The sequence below is a fragment of the Eulemur rufifrons genome, chromosome 29 (assembly GCF_041146395.1).
Source record: "Eulemur rufifrons isolate Redbay chromosome 29, OSU_ERuf_1, whole genome shotgun sequence".
Lineage (NCBI taxonomy): Eukaryota > Metazoa > Chordata > Mammalia > Primates > Lemuridae > Eulemur > Eulemur rufifrons.
The window spans coordinates 50,957,905-50,977,356 of NC_091011.1; the positions used below are offsets into that span (position 1 = coordinate 50,957,905).

A 19,452-nucleotide genomic window follows, 5' to 3' on the forward strand; every position below is an offset into this window, starting at 1 on the left:
ATTGCAAAAGGTTCATACTGCACATACCTGAGGTGTCTTTAGTCCTTGGTGTTACATATCAACTTGCAACTATTATACTTTTTAAATGAAGGGTCACTGTGATGCTTCATTAATGTAAAATGCTACAATGTCTCTACTTCAAACATATATTTTACTAAATGAAGAGATGAAGCAAAAGGACAAAATACTAAAAAAGAAAGGTACAATCAGCCAAAGATAATTGTGTAAGTAAAATAAAGTTAAGCTTCAGGCTACCTAAGAAAACAAAGAATTCTGATTACTTTTGGCAGAAGTAACTTAGCTGGCTACAGCTTATATGAGACAATGAAGTTCCATAAGAAGGAACAGTAAGGTCTGATTACTAGCTAAACACAACACATGATATAATGTATCTGGGCCTATAAAGCACCAAAAGGAACAGTATTACCATACCTATGATTGTTGTTATTTAACAGCCCAAGTGAGATCACTATATGTAGATAATGCACATGCATCATCTCCTGTTTCAACAGATGTAAATCACTCTATAGGGAATAAATTTTAAAACTCTGGTTACAACTGAGACTTACGTGGGGTGAATGGAAATCTGACAGAAGTAGTAAGTCTTACCTCAATTTTGTGGTTGCTATTTTGTCAGACAAAATATATTCTCATCATTTTATCAACTAAGCTAAGTGTAATGGATCATTCTCCTGAGGCCAGTTAAAAGATTTATTATACCTGGATCTGTGTCACAGTCCCCTCAGTAATTTCATCATCTGCCACCTCTGTGGTCGCGGTCATGGTCACCTCAAAGCTCTGATCATTTTCTGAAACTTCAAGAAAAGGAAGAGTAGTTCATCTCCTGAATAATAATGGCAAGTAATAATTATTCTAAAATTATTCACGGTTAAAATGCAACCATCTAATTCTCTAACATACTTCTTGTCAGTATTTCTTTGCTTAACAAATATTTACTCTGCACTTAACTCCCACAAGATACTGCTCTAGGTACTAGGAATACAGCAGTGAGAAAAAGAAACAAGAATCCTGCCTTCATGGAGTTTATATTCTAGTGGGGAAAGACAAAAGATGAACAAGATATTATGTTGGAGAGTAATTAGTAGAAAGGAGGAAAAAAATAAAGCAGGAAAGGGAATGTGTTGGGGTGGGGGAGGGTATTTGAAATTTTAGATAGGGGGCTAGAAAAAGTGATCAAGACTTTGAGCAAAGTGAGGAAGGAATCTGGTCTTGCAAGTATCTTAATGAAGAACATTTCAAGGAGAGCCAAGCGCAAAGGCTCTCAGATGGGGCATGCATGAAGTGTTCATGGGAATAGCAAGGAGGCCAGTGTGGCTAGAGCAAACCGAATACAAACAGTAAGAGACTGTGTGGGGCCTTATAGGCCACTGTAAAGACTTTGGTGGGAAACCATTAAAAGAGTTTGAATAGAAGAGTGATAATAATCTGACTTTTATTTTAACAGGATCACTCTGGCTGCTATGAAGAAAACAGTCTGAAGGGCAGCAAGGGCTGGAGTGAGATCAGTTAAGAGGCTAATGCAATAATCCAAATAAGACAGGTCAGTGGCCTGGACTAGGGTAAAGGCAAGTGAAGAGTGGTTAGTGGTTCAAATTGTGAATGTATTTTGATGGTAGAGCCAATATGATTTGCAGAAAAACCAGATATGGGAGAAACTGAAGAGCCATGGATAACATTAATCTTTTAAAAAAATCTCAACTATTAGAATGGATCTGCTATTAATGAGATGGGGAAAGCTGTTAAAAGAAGCAAATTTAAGGATTTAGGAAGTTTCAGGAGCTCAGTTTTATACACATTAGTTTGAGATACCTACTAAACATCTGGAGTTTAAGAGAAGTCTGGGCTGGAATAAATCTGAGAGTTATCATTAGATAGTATTTACAACCATGAACTGAAGTCACCTAGAAAGTGAGTAAAAACAGTAAAATCAGCCTTAGGACTGAGTCCCGGGGTGGGACTCATTTACAGGTTCGGGTGACATGAACAAGTTAGCATAAGAAACTAAGAAGGAATGAAGGGAAAAATACAATGAAAACCAAAGAAATGTGTTTCCTAGAAGCCAAGTGACAAATGTTTCAAGGAGGAGGGAGTAATATTGTCAAAAGTTCCTGACAGATAAAGTAAAAAAAATAAAAAAACAAAAAACAAAACCATGTTGGATTTAGCAATAAGAAGGTCTCTGGAGACCTGAGAAAAATAGTTTTGGCTAAGGGGTGAAAGCCTGACAGAGTGGGTTTAAGAAAAATGGGAGAAGAAATGAAAGCAAATATGGGCAGTTTTCATGGTATCTTGATCTAAAGGCAAGGAGAGAAACTGAATAGGAGCCAAAAGTGAGCTAAAGGGACTATTTAAAAAAAATAAATAAATAACAGTATGTTTGTAATACTGACAGGAATGATCCAGTAGAGAATGAAAAGTTGAAGATTCAGAAGAGAGGAAATAATTAATTACTACAACAATGTGCTTGAGTAGGCAAAGGGGATAAAATCTAGCAAACAGAGGCACAAGCCTTAGCTAGGATAAGCAGAATATATGGACACAGATGCAGGTGAGTATGTATTTGTGGTAGTGGGAATTTGTACAGATTATTTGCTGGTTACTTTAATTTTCTCAGTGAAATAGGAAGCAAGGTTATCAGTTCACAGTAAAAACGTGGAGGTGGTATTGGAGGGGTTTCAGGACACATGAAATAGTCCTTTCAGAGTGAGAAAAAAAAAACACTAGAGAACTATGGTGCTACTGGCAGACAGCATTATGAGCCTATGATCAGGAATTTAAAGCGAGACTAGTCAGCTTGCTTGTATCGTTTTTCTCTAATCCTTTTCAACTAGCTGCACTGATATAGTACAAATAGGTGAAGACAGATTTAGACAGGGTTATGGTTTCACCAAAGAACAATGAAATGAGAGAAGGAAAAAGGACTTGAAGGTAAATATAAAACAGTGACTATAATGATTAACCAGGAAACTGAAACAGGGTAAGGAGGAAAAAAAGGATATAAGTGAAGAAGGAACAATGAAAAAGTGGTAAGATCCATGGGTCTCAGTGGGGCAAAAGATGGCAGGAATTAAAGAGTACTAGAGAAAATGAGCTGGAAAGATATGACATAGATCACAAATGGACAGTAATGAGTAACAGCAAGAGAGGTAAAGAGAGTAATAAACACAGAACAAAAGGAATAAGAGGCTAAGGTATTGAATCATCTAAATGAATATTGCATTCACCATATAGTTATAACTATGAATAGAGGATGGGGTAAATGTAGTGGTAGATGACTGCGAAAAGAAGTGGTTAGTGAGCTAGAATGAATAACAAGAGAGTTAAGGCAGGATGCTGAGAGGATTTTTAAAGACCAGATAAATTTTATCAGTCTTATTATTAAATATTAGGTCCAGAATATCTTCATATGTGATGATGCTACGACCTGACCTTAACATTAAGCAGCTTGTGTGCTTTCATGTCAACGTATCTATATTATCTTAGGTAAGTGAATGAGGCTATAAAGGATTCAGTTTAACACCATAAAACAGAACAAAATACCAAGTGTAGTTTGAACCTACAAACATGAACCAGGTACTCTATTTTAAGCAAATGAATGAACCAGTCAATTTATATCAAAATAACCACTCAAAAATTCTAGTGTAGGAAACGTCCACATAGAATTACATCTGTACAGATAAGCCAATCAAGTTTTAAAACTGAATCACATGACAGTCAAATTAGAAAAGATCTAAAAAAAAAAGAATCAAGGAGAATAATCTTTAAATAGAAATACTGCACTCATATATGCTACAACTAAAGCAATATTAACACTTTTTGCTGAAGTCTCATAGCAAACTGAAATAAAATGGTTTCTTTTCTGTTCAATTTAACAAGCCATTAACTCAAAATACAGAGTACATATCTATTTGTTAACAAAATTTTCCATGCTGAAAACATAGTCTTGTTTTCACTGGATGAAGATGTGATTTTGCCTGATGCTGAGTGCAAAATGAAAGTTCTCAGATATGGAAAAACTCTCCCTTGTGCTAGGAGTGCCACCAATAGTCACATGTCCCATCTTCACTGCCATGGACTAAGATGTACTCTGGCTTTGAGGGGGTCACCAATGTTAAACAAGTTTCCATATTTGCTAAGCAAATCAGAAATATAACTTAATGTTGCAATTGGCACTTAGTAGTCTTTTGCCAACAGTATTCCACCTGAAATATACCTCCTGTAGAATCCAATCTATTCTAGATGATTTCGGAATATAAACATGTTAAGAACTTTCTTAATGAGAATAAATTAGGCTTCTATCTCACTTTCATGTAATCATATAGCATAAGAGGCAGTATAGCACTGGGGTTAAGAGTATGTACCACAGAAACCAGAATCCTGGATGTGATCTTAGACAATTTATTATACTTCTCTGTGCCTCAGTTTCCTCATTTATAAAATAGGGATGATAATAATAATAATAGTACCTTTTATAGAGCATGCCTTCTCAATGAGGGCAAATATGGTTCTTGGGAAGGCAGTACTTGTAAAAAAACATTTTATTGTCTTTATGAACAAAGCAAGGACGTATGTACAGTGCATTTAAAAAATACAGTATGTATCTTTGGGGCTATACTGTATTTATCATGGAGGAAGAGTGTAATGAGGAAAAAAATGTCTAAAAAGGCTCCTTGTGGGGAAATAATTTTAAAAAAGGTGTTGAGAAGATTAAGCTAGGCAATAATGTAAAAGCAGTTAGAGATATGCCTGGCACATAATAGATACTAAGTGTTGGTTAAAAGAGGTTTTTTGACTAAATGAGGAGAAAAGCAATGACTTCAAATCTACCTAGAAATGCCAAATGAATCCCTTGCAAGCTAAAATTTGATTTCAAAAGGGAACTCTATATTCTTAATACATAGTGACTTACGTGGAAGTGCAACAACTGATATGCAAGGAGCAGAATCATCAATACTCTGATCATCCTCAGAGGACAAACAAAGCCTTTTATGCGGAGGTTCAGTACTATCTTCTGAGTCTATTTCATCCACTTCTAATGGAAGAAACAAACAAAAATCTCAAAACTTTCAAATCAATGAGGAAAAAACAAAATTTCTAATTAACAATGACACTACAACAATTTTCTTATCCATTAAAACAATCTTCTTACCCATTTGTTCATTTAACTAAACCTAATTGTGGAAACAGGACTCAAAATGACATTGCTTTCTCTATGCAGAGGACAGTATCCAACTTTTGAAGGTTTCCTGAAGGAGGTGTCTCAAACTTGAAAGAGAAAAAGGAAGCCAGGGGAAAATTACTATTTCTTCTGGCAATAGAAGCAATTTGTGCAGTGGCACGGAGGCATGAAAAACTTAAGATATGTTAGGAAAATAAAAATAGTGTGAACTGCTGGAACATAGGTATACAAAATGTGGCTGGAGGTGAAGCTAAGAGGAAAGCTGAAATGATGGGAGGCCTAGGTGCCAAATGAAAGAACTTATGTTATATTCTAGAAAACATGGGAAGCTTTATGCTATTGTGTCTCATGAACAATTTCATCAACAGTTGGAAAGATGAATTATAGGTGGGAGACGGGTTAAAAAGCTATTAGAGCTACCCTGATGAAAAATGAGAATCTGAACTAAGAAAGTGGACTTGAAACAGAGAGGAAGGAATGGATTCAAGAAACATAATACTACTATCAGCAAGTCTTCATGATGGAATGAATGTGGGAGATGAGAGAAGGAATTTATTCCTAACCATGTACATATAATCTGGGGCACTAAGTAATGAAATTAACTGGGAAAGAAAAAAAGAATGAAGTTTAGAAAGTGCATGAAGAACTGTCTGGGATGTGGAACTTAAGGTGCCTATGAGAAGCACAGAGACTTCGGAATAAAGATAGAAGTTTGAGTCATCGTAATAGGCAGGTGCTAGCTAAAACCGTGAATTTGAATTAAATAACCCAGGGATTACGTACAGAGTGAAAAGAGAGACAGAGCCTAGGCTGAATAAAGATAAACTTAAAAGCAAAATAACTAAATAATATAAAGAGTAGGTAGAGACAGAATTACCAGCCTTCAAGGCTGTTGTATCTTAATTCATTATAGATGATCATATCTTACTCAAATAGTTGTGTAAAATTCTCTAACATAGGTTCTAACAAAAAAATGTCTATCTGCATTGATTTGACTACTTCTACATTTTCTAATGTACCAGATAAACTGCTTTTTATAAATGAACTCTATACTGAATGGTATAAAGGAAATAGCGTATTATAGTTACCCCATCATAATCTTTGGAGGCCCAACAGATCCTATTTACGAAATAGCAATGAGACTGACAGGCTAAAATTTATGGTAAATTAAAAAATATAAAAGTATATTTTAAAAATGTAAAAATAAAAAATATAAATTAAGATTAATTAATGGTCCAAGGAGATAACCTTTTCTATGTGCTAGCCTAAACTCATAGGCACCTAATTCCCTTATCTGCACAGGATCAAAAGTGACATGGAATTCAGAAATTCAAAGAGTCACAAGTATATGTCAGCAAGTTCTCCTACCATTCTGAGGGCAATGAAGAATGAGGTTCCCTTCCGTGTCCTGAGTCAAAGTCACAGAGTTCACAGTTTCTACTGTTACTGTGTCAGAATCCTCTTCAACTGTGCTCATACTCAAATCTGCATAATAGAGTCCAGATTAGAGATTTTAAAAAACTGCCTTTCAAAAACTTATACCCATTATTTAGAATTAGATGTAAGAATCTGCAAGAATCTCACTACTCTGATAAATTTTTAAAACTTATAGCATTTAGAATACTTTTTAAAAAGAAGTGTTTTTACCACATTCAATGAAAGAGAACTCTTTGAAGTTCTTTGTCATATCAGCAAAAACTCTCACCAATTTTTGTTTTTTTTTTTCCCCTTTAGAGACATGGTCTCGCTCTGTTGCCCAGGCTGGAGTGCAGTGGTGCAATCATAGCTCACTGCAGCCTTGAATTCCTGGGGTCAAGCCGTCCTCCTACCTTAGCCTCTCAAATAACTAGGACTATAAGTGTGCGCCACCATGCCGGGCTTATTTCTTTATTTTTTTTGTGGGTACATGGTCTTGCTATGTTGCCTAGGCTGGTCTCAAACTCCTGGCCTCAGGTGATCTTCTTTGCTTTGGCTTCCCAAAGTGCTGGGATTACCGGCATGAACCACTGCACCCGGTCTATGTTTTTACTGGCAGCTTTGCAGGTGTTTAACCTTTGATTTTTTAGCATAAGATTCATAAAAACTTTTATCTTTATCTAAGAATTAATTTTTCGAAAACACTTCTTACAGGTATTTAAGCTCTATTGTCTGAAAAACAGGAACATTAAATAATTCTTCTTACTATTTTTTTTCCCATAATATTAAACAAGTGCATAAAATCCATCATCAACCAAATTGCTTTTCTAATAGATACGGCATTAGGCCTTCTTTTAAAATAGAAAATTCTTCATTGTTGAAAGTGACTTCACCTACTATTCTATACAAATATCATTTTCCTCTTGTTCAGACAAACTGAATGATTAGAGTCGTAGAACACAATGGTTGGGAGGAGGAAATGTATTTGGATTGCAATCACGGGTCTGGTCTCCAGAACCATCTTATAATGTTCAATGAGGTACTTGCCTCACTTTTGGTCTAGTCTACATTTTCAACTCATCACTCAGTATTTATTTGGCTCCCTTTTTTCTTTCTTTCTTTCTTTCTTTTTTTTTTTTTTTAGAGACAGGGTGTCATTGTGTTCCCCAGGCTGGAGTGCAATAGCTATTAGCTATTCACTACACTATAGCCTTGAACTCCTGAGCTCAAGTGATCCTCCTGCCTCAGCCTCCCAAGTAGGTGGGCCTACAGACACAGGCTACCATGACTAGATCTATTTGGCTCTTATACACAAAATTTATTAGTCCATTCATATATTTACCACTGAAGTGAATGTATTTTCCTTTGGCAAGAAAACTCAAATCCACATGTTGACGATCCAATTATTCATTACAATTTTACTATACAAATTACTGTTTGAAAAGGACATCATTCATTTTACAATGGAAATGATGCTAGTCCCAAAAAAGATAAATGGAAATCATGATCTAGTTTTGACTAAAATTTGCAAATCATGAGATAAGGTCCTTGCAAGAAAGGCAGGCTTACCTAGACAACGGATGGATCAGCTATAGCCCTTCCCAGAGAATCAAGTCGCCTTCTCTTGGCCACCGGCATCACTTTCATGTTATCCAGATTGTTTCTCCCCCATGTTCCTATCTCTGCAACAGTCTGAAAAAGTAACAATATCATACAATAAGACTTACTAAGAACAAACAATTGCATACTAGCAGTATGCTGATGACTCTCTAGCCTCAAGCCTCTGTGATGTCTCAAACCAGAAGATTAAGACAAAACCATAATTCTTTTTTGGTAGACCTTTTGGAAACCAGGCTCTAAAAGTATTCCTCAATGAAGAAAGGCCAGAAATGATGAGATTTTGTACCTACTAATTAAGTTCATAGGCAGTGCCTCAACCCAAGTTGCCTCATCAGGCAGGCAAACATTCTCTGGAAAAAAAAAAAAAAAAAAAAGGTTCAGCTACGCTAGTGGGTCTATGGACTACAGGCTTTGGTACCAGTGTATCACATGACCTGGTGGGTTTATCAACCATTATAGTACCATAAATATGACCAGTAACTATAGTTTTTCTTTATAATGATTTATTAATCCCTCTATGATATATGTCATCTTAAAGCATTAGAAATTCCATAGTATTTATTCATTCAGAAAGCACTTTTAAGATGACAGGTGAATGACCCTACTGGGGGGGAAATCTGTGAAAAAGGGAAAAGGTAAGTTATAACTAAGCTTTGGAATGTAGTGTGAAACCTTAAGAAATCTGAAATGGTTTTAAAACGTTTCCTTCAACAGACTTCTCACCTCTATCCCCAAAAGCCAACCAAGAATTTTAACAGCACAGGATTTGAAGTTGAAGTGGAATGTTTCAGCAAAAATTAAGGATTAAAAATTCCATTCTAACTAGAACTCCTCTCCAGGATGGTTATATTTTAGAATTACTGTATATAAATCAATTAGCAGTGGAAGAGGTACAGATTCTGCTAGAGAAACCTCCAGTCAGCTATTAGATTTCATGTTGTTCTTCTGAATCCATTAAATTGTTTTCTATACCAGGTTTGTTAGGAATACCTATTGTAAAAGATAGAGAAAAGAACTGCTTAAAAAAAAAAAAAGGTTAAAATCATCCATAAACTTTCTAAAATAAGTTTTCATACTCTTTAATACAGCTCCTTCCAATCTTATTCCTTGATGTTTGTGTGTATATGCAATTGTATATGGAATTTTATGTCCTGTTTGTTTAGAGTTCATTCACACTGCAAAGTGTGAAGGAAACCAAACCAGGCTTTTGACATTTTATTTTTATCATTTAAAGTGTACGCTGCATAAAAAAATGTGACGTTATTTTAGCAATTCCCCATCACTGGACATTTATGTTGTTTCCCAACTTATTTTTATTTTATTTTATTCTTTTGAGGCAAGAGTCTTGCTTTATCACCCTGGCTAGAGTGCAGTGGCGTCATCAGAGCTCAATGCAACCTCAAAGTCCTGGGCTCAAATGATCCTCCTGCCTCAGCCTCCTGAGTAGCCAGCACTACAGGCATGTGCCATCACGCCTGACTAATTTTTCTATTTTTTCTTGTAGAGGTGGGGTTTTGCTCTTGCTCAGGCTAGTCTCAAACTCCTGGCCTCAAGCAATCCTCCCTCAAGGTCTCCCAGAGTGCCAGGATTACAGGCATGGGCCACGGCGCCTGGCCTGTTCCCAACTTTTAATTTCCTCAAACCACATTGAAGCAAACATATTTCTACAATCTATCACCTTAAATATTAGTAAATAAAAATTTTTAGATCAAAGGATATGCAAAATTTAGGAATTTTCAATCATACTGCAATCTATTTTCCAAAAAAAGGCTGCACAAATTTATATTCCAACCACTGGGGTATAAACTCTACTCCTAGTACCTAGCAACCTTGCCCTTTCTGCGTGTGTGTGTGTGTGTGTGTGTGTGTGTGCGTGCGTGTATTCAAAGCAAAAACCACAACTGCTCATTTGCTAGGTGCAGAATGGTTACTGGTTTAGCATTTTAACGAGTATCATCTTAGGACCCAAGTTAATCCAAAACCTTGGGAAAAAGAAATCAGGGAATCTTGGTTCCTTTTTTAAAGTTCTGCAACTCAGGCTAAAGATCAGTAAATGAGTCTAAGTTGCTTTGTAAGTTAACAAGTTTATTTGTTCAATCAACAAATATATATCACATGTGTTCTACGTGCTAGAACTGGGGATACCACTATTGTTTTACCCTGTCATCTTAAATATGTCTTGATTCACATTTTTCCCCTGTAGTTAGAGCTATAAGATCAGTAATATTTATTACTTAAAAAATTGATCTAGTTTTTATTATATTTTATTATATATATGTATATATATATATTTCACCTAGTTTTAATAGGTAATACCTTTTCACGGTTCAAAATTTAAAAGGTAATGGCAGTTGTATGGTAAAGTTTACTTCCCACTATAGTCCCCCAGTCACTCAGTCCTCTCCCTGGAGGTAAATGATGTTATCAAATTTTTGGGCTTCCTTACAGTTATTTTATGCATATATAAGCCAATATATCCACACATCCTCCCGCTACACTCTTTTTTACCTAAATAGTATACTATAAACACCGAAATATACTTTAATGGCCACTTTACACTGCCTCAACAGCAAAATGATAAGACACCACCTCAAGTATGTAACTGCAAATCAGCCAATGGGTTAACAGCAAAGTCCCTAAGATGGGACTGATCTGGCCTTTTGGAGAAAGAAAATGCAGCTAGTATGGCTGAAGCTGGAGACAGATAAGGGCAGATAATGTAAGACCTTGACAATCCTTGGAAGGTTTTTAAGCTGAGGAATACGATTTTTAACAGATCATTCAGACCACAGTATGAAGAATGGATGAGGGAGTAAATGATGAAAACATGCTGTCCAAGAGATGGTTGTGGTTTGGAAAGATGGCAACAATGAAAGACACGAGGCTAGACAAAGGATATATTGCATTTTGGAGGCAGGGCCAACAGGACTTGCTGAATGAAGAGATGATGGAGATTAAAAGAAGGGGCAGGATTGCAAGATGATTCTAGGCTTTTGGCTTGAATAGTTAAGTTTTGAGGCACTTAAATCCAAAGGTATTTGATTAAATATTTTTATTAATATTAATAATTTAACTGAAGATATAAGGCATCCAAATGAAGACATCAAGTTAGTAGTTGAATACATAAACTAGAGTCCAACAGGCCAGGATTAGACCTATAAATTTGAGTTAGTGGCATGCAAATTGTTAGATTACTTAGGGAAGTTAGAGAAGATAGCCCAGAGTCCAGTTCTAAAGCTCTCTATTACATTTGGGAAGTCAAGCAAAGGAGACTGAGAAGGACCAGCCAGTGATATAGGAGGAAAACCAAGAGGTGTTAAATAAGAAGCACAAAACTGTTTTTCCAATGAGCATTAATTAGTCAAGTGTGTTGAATACTGCTGAGAGAACAGAGAAGTGCCTCTGATCTGGTAATATAAAGAACAATTGGTATCTTTAATGAAAGTAGTTTTGGTAGAGTAATAGGGGCAGAAGCCCTACTGGAATACGTAGAGAACTGGAAGCAGAAGACAAGCTACCACACAACTTTTTCACAAAGTTTAGCTCTGAAGTAGAATAAGAGGATCAAGTGGGGTCAAGACAGTTATTATATGGAAGAATACATCCATACATATTCTGATGTTAGACTGAGAAATGCTGGTGAATATATTAACTTATGATAACCTGGTAACAAGTTAAGTAATTTGGTGACTTTATTCCAATTCATTATACATGAAACTATGTTAACAACTTCTGGAACCCTCCTCAATTTGGTTTACCAGGAAAATGTATCATGAAGCTCTCCAACTCCACCATTAACTTTTTGGAGCAAGATAAACAGTCATGCACCACATAATGACATTTAAGGTCAACAATGGACCCATATATGACAATGGTCCAATCAGATGATAATACCATATTTTTACTGTACCTTTTCTATGTTTAGATACACAAATACTTACCATTGTGTTACAATTGCCTACAGCATGCTGTACAGTAACATGCTGTATAGGTTCCTGTTAAGTACACACTATGATGCTTGCACAACATAATCACCTAAAAAGCGTTTCTCAGAAAGCAGAGATGTCATTAAGTGATGCATGATTGAAAAACACCTCAGCCCTTTTCAATTTTCCCTTCTCCCTTTGTAATGGGTTACACTACATGCATTGTTTTTTACACTAACTAGAAATGATATAATGAAGGAAAGAAAAATAAAATTTTAACAGCCATTTTAACTGGTAAAGTAGCATTTTGGCATGTTGCCATCATTTGCTGGATACCTTCATACAGCAATAATACCCTATTAAATTTAAGAAAAAAATACCTGAGGGCAGCGGCAAATCCGAATGCAGCAAAGGAGACCACAGATGGACTTTCTGCTTGAGATTTCAAGAATTCTGAGTACTGGCTTAGATGTGTTAGTCAATTGTGTAAAGCTTTGTGAACAAGCAACTAACCCAGAGGCATTACCATCAGTTATTAGGGAGCTTCACAAGACTACTGAAATACTAAAGGCTGCTGAAAGTATGACAAGTTTTCTGGAGAAATCCTAATGAGATATATCAAGCTGTGTAAGAGGATTTGAAGATTGCCTTGTAGTCAAGATATACAAGGAAATTACTGCATGCAGCAGCGTAGAAAAATTTTCTTTTAAATGAATTATAAAACCATAGCTCTATAAATCAGTGAAGAGTGGCTTACAGAGAGAACAACTGGATGTGTTTATATTGCATCTTACTTAACAGCCCTAATGCTTTGACATTGCTATGTCCATATTTATGTATTCCTTACTTATAGCTCAGATAGCTTTAGTTTTCCAAGCAGTCTATCAGTTGTGCATATCTGCGATGCCTGGTACAGCAGAAGCCATCAGCTGCGATATGCAGTAGTTATGACTTATTGACATTTCCATTTTAAACTTTAATTTTGAATTGTTTATGCATAATACCCAGATTTTTTTGTATTGGGCTGAAAGTTGACAGGATTTCAGCCACCATTGTGAATTTTGATTTAGATTAATTACATATATCAGAATCTTATTTTTTAAATAGCATGAAAAAATTTCTTGTAATCAGCTCTTTAACAAAAAAGTTTTTTTTTAAAGTTTGCCAGGCAGTTAATAGCGTGAACCAGATCACTTTTGTATTAATTGAAAAATAAAAAGTTTTAGAAACTTACATTTTAATTGTAATGACTATGCTTAGCTGAGTATTACGTGTAGTTTGAATCATTTAGATGTGAGGAAAATATTAGCTGAGAATGTTTTTCTAAGTTTTATATCCTATAAATGAGGTCCTAAAAATAACATGAAATGATATAAAATGAAACATAGCCAATGTGCAAAATTTCTGTATACTTTTATTATATAAAAGTAATTTGAGTGTTTACCTAATAAATCTTGAGTGGTTATGTTTCAACAGCTATTCAACACTTTCTGAAGAAGTTCCAGTCATTAAAAACTAAATAATCAAATGTTCTGTATTAAGATAAGTATGGCTTTCTAAAATCATTGTCATTATTTTAACCCTTATAGTTTTTCCAGACAAACTGAAGTGGTTTTAATAAGACTTAGTAATATTAACATTTAAATAGCAAACTACTCCGCTTTTTAAAAATCTAGGCTTGTGATCATTTAAAAAAAATGCATGGCATCTCTACCAAGTACACTAGAAGTTCTATAATTAGTGTAACAGGTTGAGAGACAGTAAGAACTTGTGATAAGCCACTTGATTAAAACACTGCAAATACTACATTGTTATTCATAAAATCATAAAGAACACTTTCGTCAAACTCCAAAATCTGTACATGATCTAGGATATAAAAGTTGACAGATTTATAACTGTGGATTATTTATGTATGAAACAAAGCAGGAATACATTGAGAAAGGATTATGTCTACAGAGGACTTCTTTTAATGCATCACATTTCTTAAATATAAACATGTATTTTTAATGCATGCTTAATACTTAAGAAACCAAACAAGATGATACAATTACAGTGCTGTACATTTTGTCAATGACAAAAATAAAATCATTTTGAAGGTAAAAAAACAAACTCTGAAATACGGTATAAAACGCTTATAATGGAGTTCTTATATATCTTTACATTTAATTGAGAAGTATATTTTTCATTTATAGCTCCCAATGAACAAGATGACTTTATTTAATATACAATAACCTGGCTGAACAAAAGAAAGGGATAAGTATAAACAAAGTAGTAACTCTCTGGTCTGTTATTTAACACAATTGAATTAAAGAAATGAGTCATTCACACTACTTTCCATTCCAGCATTGATGTTAAGTTCTTACTCAATGGGTTATCTTAGACCCAGTATTTCCATCAATTGAGTCTACCTGTCCTAACTTTCTGGGCAATTAAGTGTCAAATATCTTCTAAACACTAGAACCAGGGAAAGAAGTCACATTTCTTCCTGGTTTTGGAGACTAATTGTGTAAACAGATTTGTTATTGGTTCCCTAGCACAGTACAAGTGTGGAAGAGAAGACACTATTAGTGGCAATGAGAAGCACAGGAGCCAACAATTAACAATTGCTGATTCTAGATGCTTGGAGTTGTGATTCTAAATTGCAGGATGGGATAAGACTACCTGGTATGAAAAACATTCACTATTGTAAGGTACTTTTATAATGGGAAATTTAGCAAACTACAGAACATTACAGCACTGCAATTTTATTGGGTTAAGTCAAAAGATTGAGAAACACTGGCTGGGAGCAAAGTCCCTGGCATAATTCAACTAGCAAGGCAGTAAGGACACGTTTAGTTTTCAGATGTCTTTTCCTGATCCAATACAGCATAACAAAAATTACCCATCTTCTACTTTTTTTGCAATTACCTTCTAAATTTTTTATCTCTGTACCAACATACCTTTTACTGTTTTTACAATATTGAGATCATACTGTTACATCTTTTATCACCTTTTGTGGACTTTTCGTATCAAGAGCATTTTCCAGTATCATTCTTTATTCTCCATTTTTAATGGGTATATAGATCTAAATTTATCTATTGTTAACTATTACTGAACAGTAACTACTACTCAACACTTGTTTTTGAGGTTATGTTACTATAAAAACTCCATATTGACAACTACCATACCTGTCATTGTGTATAATTAATACCTTAGGAAATACTTAAAAGGAGATTTGCTTAGCATTGTATAATAAAGATCTGAAAGATATTAGGATATTTTTATTTTGAAAGGATGAAACTTTTTGCTAAATAGAGAATTTTAGTGGAAGATAATGGGTAACAAATTCCTAAATCCTGAACACTGAGTACACCGAGGATGTTAGACAACAGACATGGCCACAGAATAAGCATAACATCTTCACGAGTACTAACTTTATTCAAGATAGGAATACTTCACACTTGAGGCAGAATGTTTTGGATTATGGTCCCAGGTCCCTAGGGATTTGCTCCTCTGTATACTTTGTGGAAAAATTTGAGAAGTAGAGCCATAAATGAACATAAAGCATACTGAATTAAAGTAACTAATTAATGTTCATTATGTCTTGGTTTTAAGATGATAAAATGACTATGCACCATAAAATGTCAATAAAGCTGTTAACAGTCTATTCTAATGCACTTTAATTGCTTAAAATGTTGACTTCAATTATCAACTATTGAAAACAATGTCATCATTTCAGTAAAGAGAATTACTTGGTAATATAGGTTATTTTAAGGTGCAGCATTTCATACCTGGTTTAGCAATAAAATTATACTGGTATTAAAAAGCAAAAATGTTATTTTTCACTCAGCTCATGGTTCAAAAGCTTCTGTGTTTGGCTACACCAAGATTTCAACCATTCAAAACTGAGCACTAAACTTTTAAGCAAGGCATCATCAGAAGCTCTTTGAAGGGAAACTTAAATTATCTCTATATACATGATTTACACTGAAGTTAATTTTTAAAACACATTTCCTCAGCAGTTTCTAAAAAAGGCAGTCAATAAATCTAATGAGAATTTCTTTTGCTACATAACACCTGACCGTAAGTGAATGATTGCTTTGACCACAGGTGCTCAGAAGAATGACCTGACAGTGTACGTAATCAAAATGACTCATTTTAGAAAATGGAATGACCTAAAAAAGAAAATTAAATCGTTCATACAGAGCTCTCCAGTGTGCTTTTTCTTGACAACTTCTGGTATTCAGTCATGGAATAGGCTATCTTTTCACAAACTTGAAAAAAGACATGATCAAATGTTCCCCCTTTTATTTAAACTTATATTTACCTTTCTAGAATCAAACCATACACAAAATCTATTTGTGATTTCTATCACAGGAATTCACACAAAACAAAAATACCATCAAAACAAAGAAATGACCGGAAAGCAAATGCCACATATGTCTGATAACTATCGGTATTTTATATTCAACACTTGGCAATCAGTTTAAATAAAAATCAGTTTTTTACACCATTAATAAATATTAGGGTCTGCAGATATTGGAAAGATAAACAAAGTTAATAGAAAGGTCAGCATTATGTGGGGAAGGTAAGGGATAGTTTGTTATTTAAATTCTAACTAGTGGTCTCTAACATTGTAAATACACCTATCCAAAGGGCCTTTAAGGCAGCACCCTTGGGGTGGAATGAGATAACCATCTTTTTCATCTACAGAAAAAAAAGCACCTGGAAAAAGAAGACTTAAAATAAAAAAAGACTAAAGAGGACACCTATCAATTTTTGATGATTCTCTACAAGCAACCATTTCCCAGTCATGCTCTGCTTTCAAAGCTCAAGTCCTAACTCCAAAATTTTGTGATTTCTTCTCCTCAAAATACTGCTAATAAAACCTGAACACTCAGAGAAAAATGTCTATATAGTATATTTAGTCACCTAACTGCTAAAAGTATGAACTTAAAGTTCTATGAATTATGCAACGCCCAGTACTTACTGATTAAATGTTGATGAAGACAGGGCAATAGCATTTTGGCTCCAACATCTAGCTCAACTGCAATCAATTAAAGAGATTCACACAGAATATGCAGGTTCTAAATCAGTCCCAAAGAGCATATTTTGGGGTGACCCTATGAACTACAATAGTTAAAAAAAAAAAAAAAAATTAGCTTGTCTGGTGGCACACAGAAGCACCTACTACAGGGAGTTAAAATCAGATAAAAATCATCACAAATCATGAACTATATTTTTCTTCATAATTGTAACAAATTTTTTATTCAGACAGGATCGAGCTTTTTGTGTTTGTGAATGGAAGAAAACTAACCTTAATTCTCACACCAAATTGTATTCTCCCAGCATGACAATCTGTGTGTTATGGAATGTATTTAACCTTTTATTTTTTCCTAAATCTTAACTAAATTTCTGAATCTTAACCAAACACATGAAATCTTACCTCTACTACACCATCTCAGTAAAAAGCCACCACAGTCGGAGTCTTTAAATGTTAAAGTGGTGGTAAATTACTCAAATTACTAACATAATTAAGATATAGTAATCTTCAGTTATCTGAAACAAATTTAAGACCAGCTTAAAAAAAATTGGAAGTAATGGAAAAATATGAAAATCTTTAACTGAAAATTAAAGATGGCTTTTATGTTTGTAAAACTTTCAACATAGTGGAAAAATATTTTCTTACTTGGACTGGAGCTTCAAAGCTACAAATGGTTGTCTACCACGAATTTAAAATATAGGTATAATGAAAAAGTTTCCAAATGGTATTATTTTAAACTTAAAGACACGGTAATATTAGTAATTCTACAGAATATGCATTTTGTAGGATGTCCCAACAAGCAGTCTCGCCTGTCAGGAAGTACACACACAAAAGAAATCGAGTTCTTGTTAATTTTTTAAAAAAGAAGTAAAAATGAATCAAGTTGCGAGAAAAGCAAATTCAATCAGGGAAAGGAAGGGATCCTGACTTAACATTTCCCAGGATTATCATCCTTTCCTTATCCACACCGAAAATTTTTATAAAAACATAAGCTATACCATTCAACAGCACAGAACGGCACTTGGCCACTTCTACTCTCAGACCTACTCTGGAGATTGGGGTAAAACAGATTGCATACCTCCCTGAAGAGATTCTCAAAAACAAAGTACATTTTAAAGAACAAAGTAGATTTTACAATTTAAGAAACTTGCTCGGAACTCGGCATAGTAGACAATTACTACTTTACAGACGCATTTTCTCCGCTTAGCTAGGACTCTCCCCGCACCCCAATCCACGTCCCTCCTACTTTAAAGGGACTCAGGCTGACAGAGACGGTTCGACCAGAAATCCCGATTCTCTCTGCCTGGGCTGTGACTTGCTGAGCAAGACCGAGCCCAAAAAGACCAGAGAAGAGTCTTAAGACGCAAACAAGGTAAAAACAAAAAACGCGCGGGGGAGTGGGGGGGTGGGTAGGGAGTTCGAGCAAGACCCGCCCCCACTCTCTCAACCCCACCCAAGCCCACCTCTCCTTCGCTGGACAACACAACAAAACCAGAAAAGGTAACAAAAAATATAATTAAAAAGCAACGCTACGAGAAAACAAGTAAGGCTTCCTTACCGTCCCCACTCTCCGGCCCAATTCTCTACCAAAGCTCCCGGCCCACCCCACCCCCCAGGGGTCCCGGCGCCATTTAGCTTCTCCGAAGCCGCCGCCATTTTCCGCCCCCGCCGGATCGCTGCTGTGCCTCAGCGGCCGCTCGCTCCCTGCTCTGCAGCTTGAGCCACCACCGCCGCCGCCCGGCCCTGAGAGGGAGGCCCTGGCCTGAATGTGTGGGGACTACAGCTTCAGCGTCAGGAAGGCCCGGCTCCGACCCCGCCCGCGGTGCCCAGGCGCCGGCAGCTTGCGCCAGCCGGCGGGAGCTAGCGGGCAGCAAGGGGGCCGGACAGGCTCCACTGGGCGGAGCGGCCCTGGCGGCGGTTGGGACCTGAAGGTTCCATCGCACTTACTTCCTGTTTTGGGTCCGGGCACTTTGGAAGAACCAGGATGGAGGCTCCAAAAAATACCAGGATGGAGGAAGCAGCCACGGGCGAGAGTGGCTGCAGCTGGAGTGAGCGAGCGCGACGAGCCACCGGAAACGGAGCTGCGCCCGCGCCCCGCCCTCAACCCCCCCGTACGCTCCCCCTCCCGCCCGACTCTCCTGCTGGGCCGCCTTGCGCGTCGGCTGCTTGCCTCACTTCCGTCTGTGTTGGCTCGCGGAAAAAGGTCCCGGGTTGCTGAAGCTTGTGTGTTGTTCCGTGTAGTGGTGGCTGCTCCTTGCACTTCTCTC

General features: G+C 36.2%; 1 protein-coding gene across 4 annotated transcripts in view; it reads right to left on the minus strand.

Annotated features, from left to right (window-relative positions):
* Positions 1-19,236, minus strand: part of DMTF1 (cyclin D binding myb like transcription factor 1) — a 44,497-nt gene extending 25,261 nt beyond the window's left edge. The window contains exons 1-5 of one of the 4 annotated variants that reach the window (XM_069461754.1): positions 19,133-19,236; positions 8,186-8,308; positions 6,569-6,685; positions 4,931-5,053; positions 721-815 (exon numbers count right to left, since the gene is read on the minus strand). In XM_069461754.1, the coding sequence (XP_069317855.1) occupies positions 721-815; positions 4,931-5,053; positions 6,569-6,677 (327 nt within the window). In that variant the 5' untranslated portion in view covers positions 6,678-6,685; positions 8,186-8,308; positions 19,133-19,236. Of the gene's footprint in view, positions 1-720; positions 816-4,930; positions 5,054-6,568; positions 6,686-8,185; positions 8,309-8,522; positions 8,582-18,743; positions 18,878-19,132 lie in introns of those variants that run through there. The other 3 variants (XM_069461756.1, XM_069461757.1, XM_069461758.1) reach the window with 3 other exon arrangements.
* Positions 19,237-19,452: the final 216 nt, after the last annotated feature.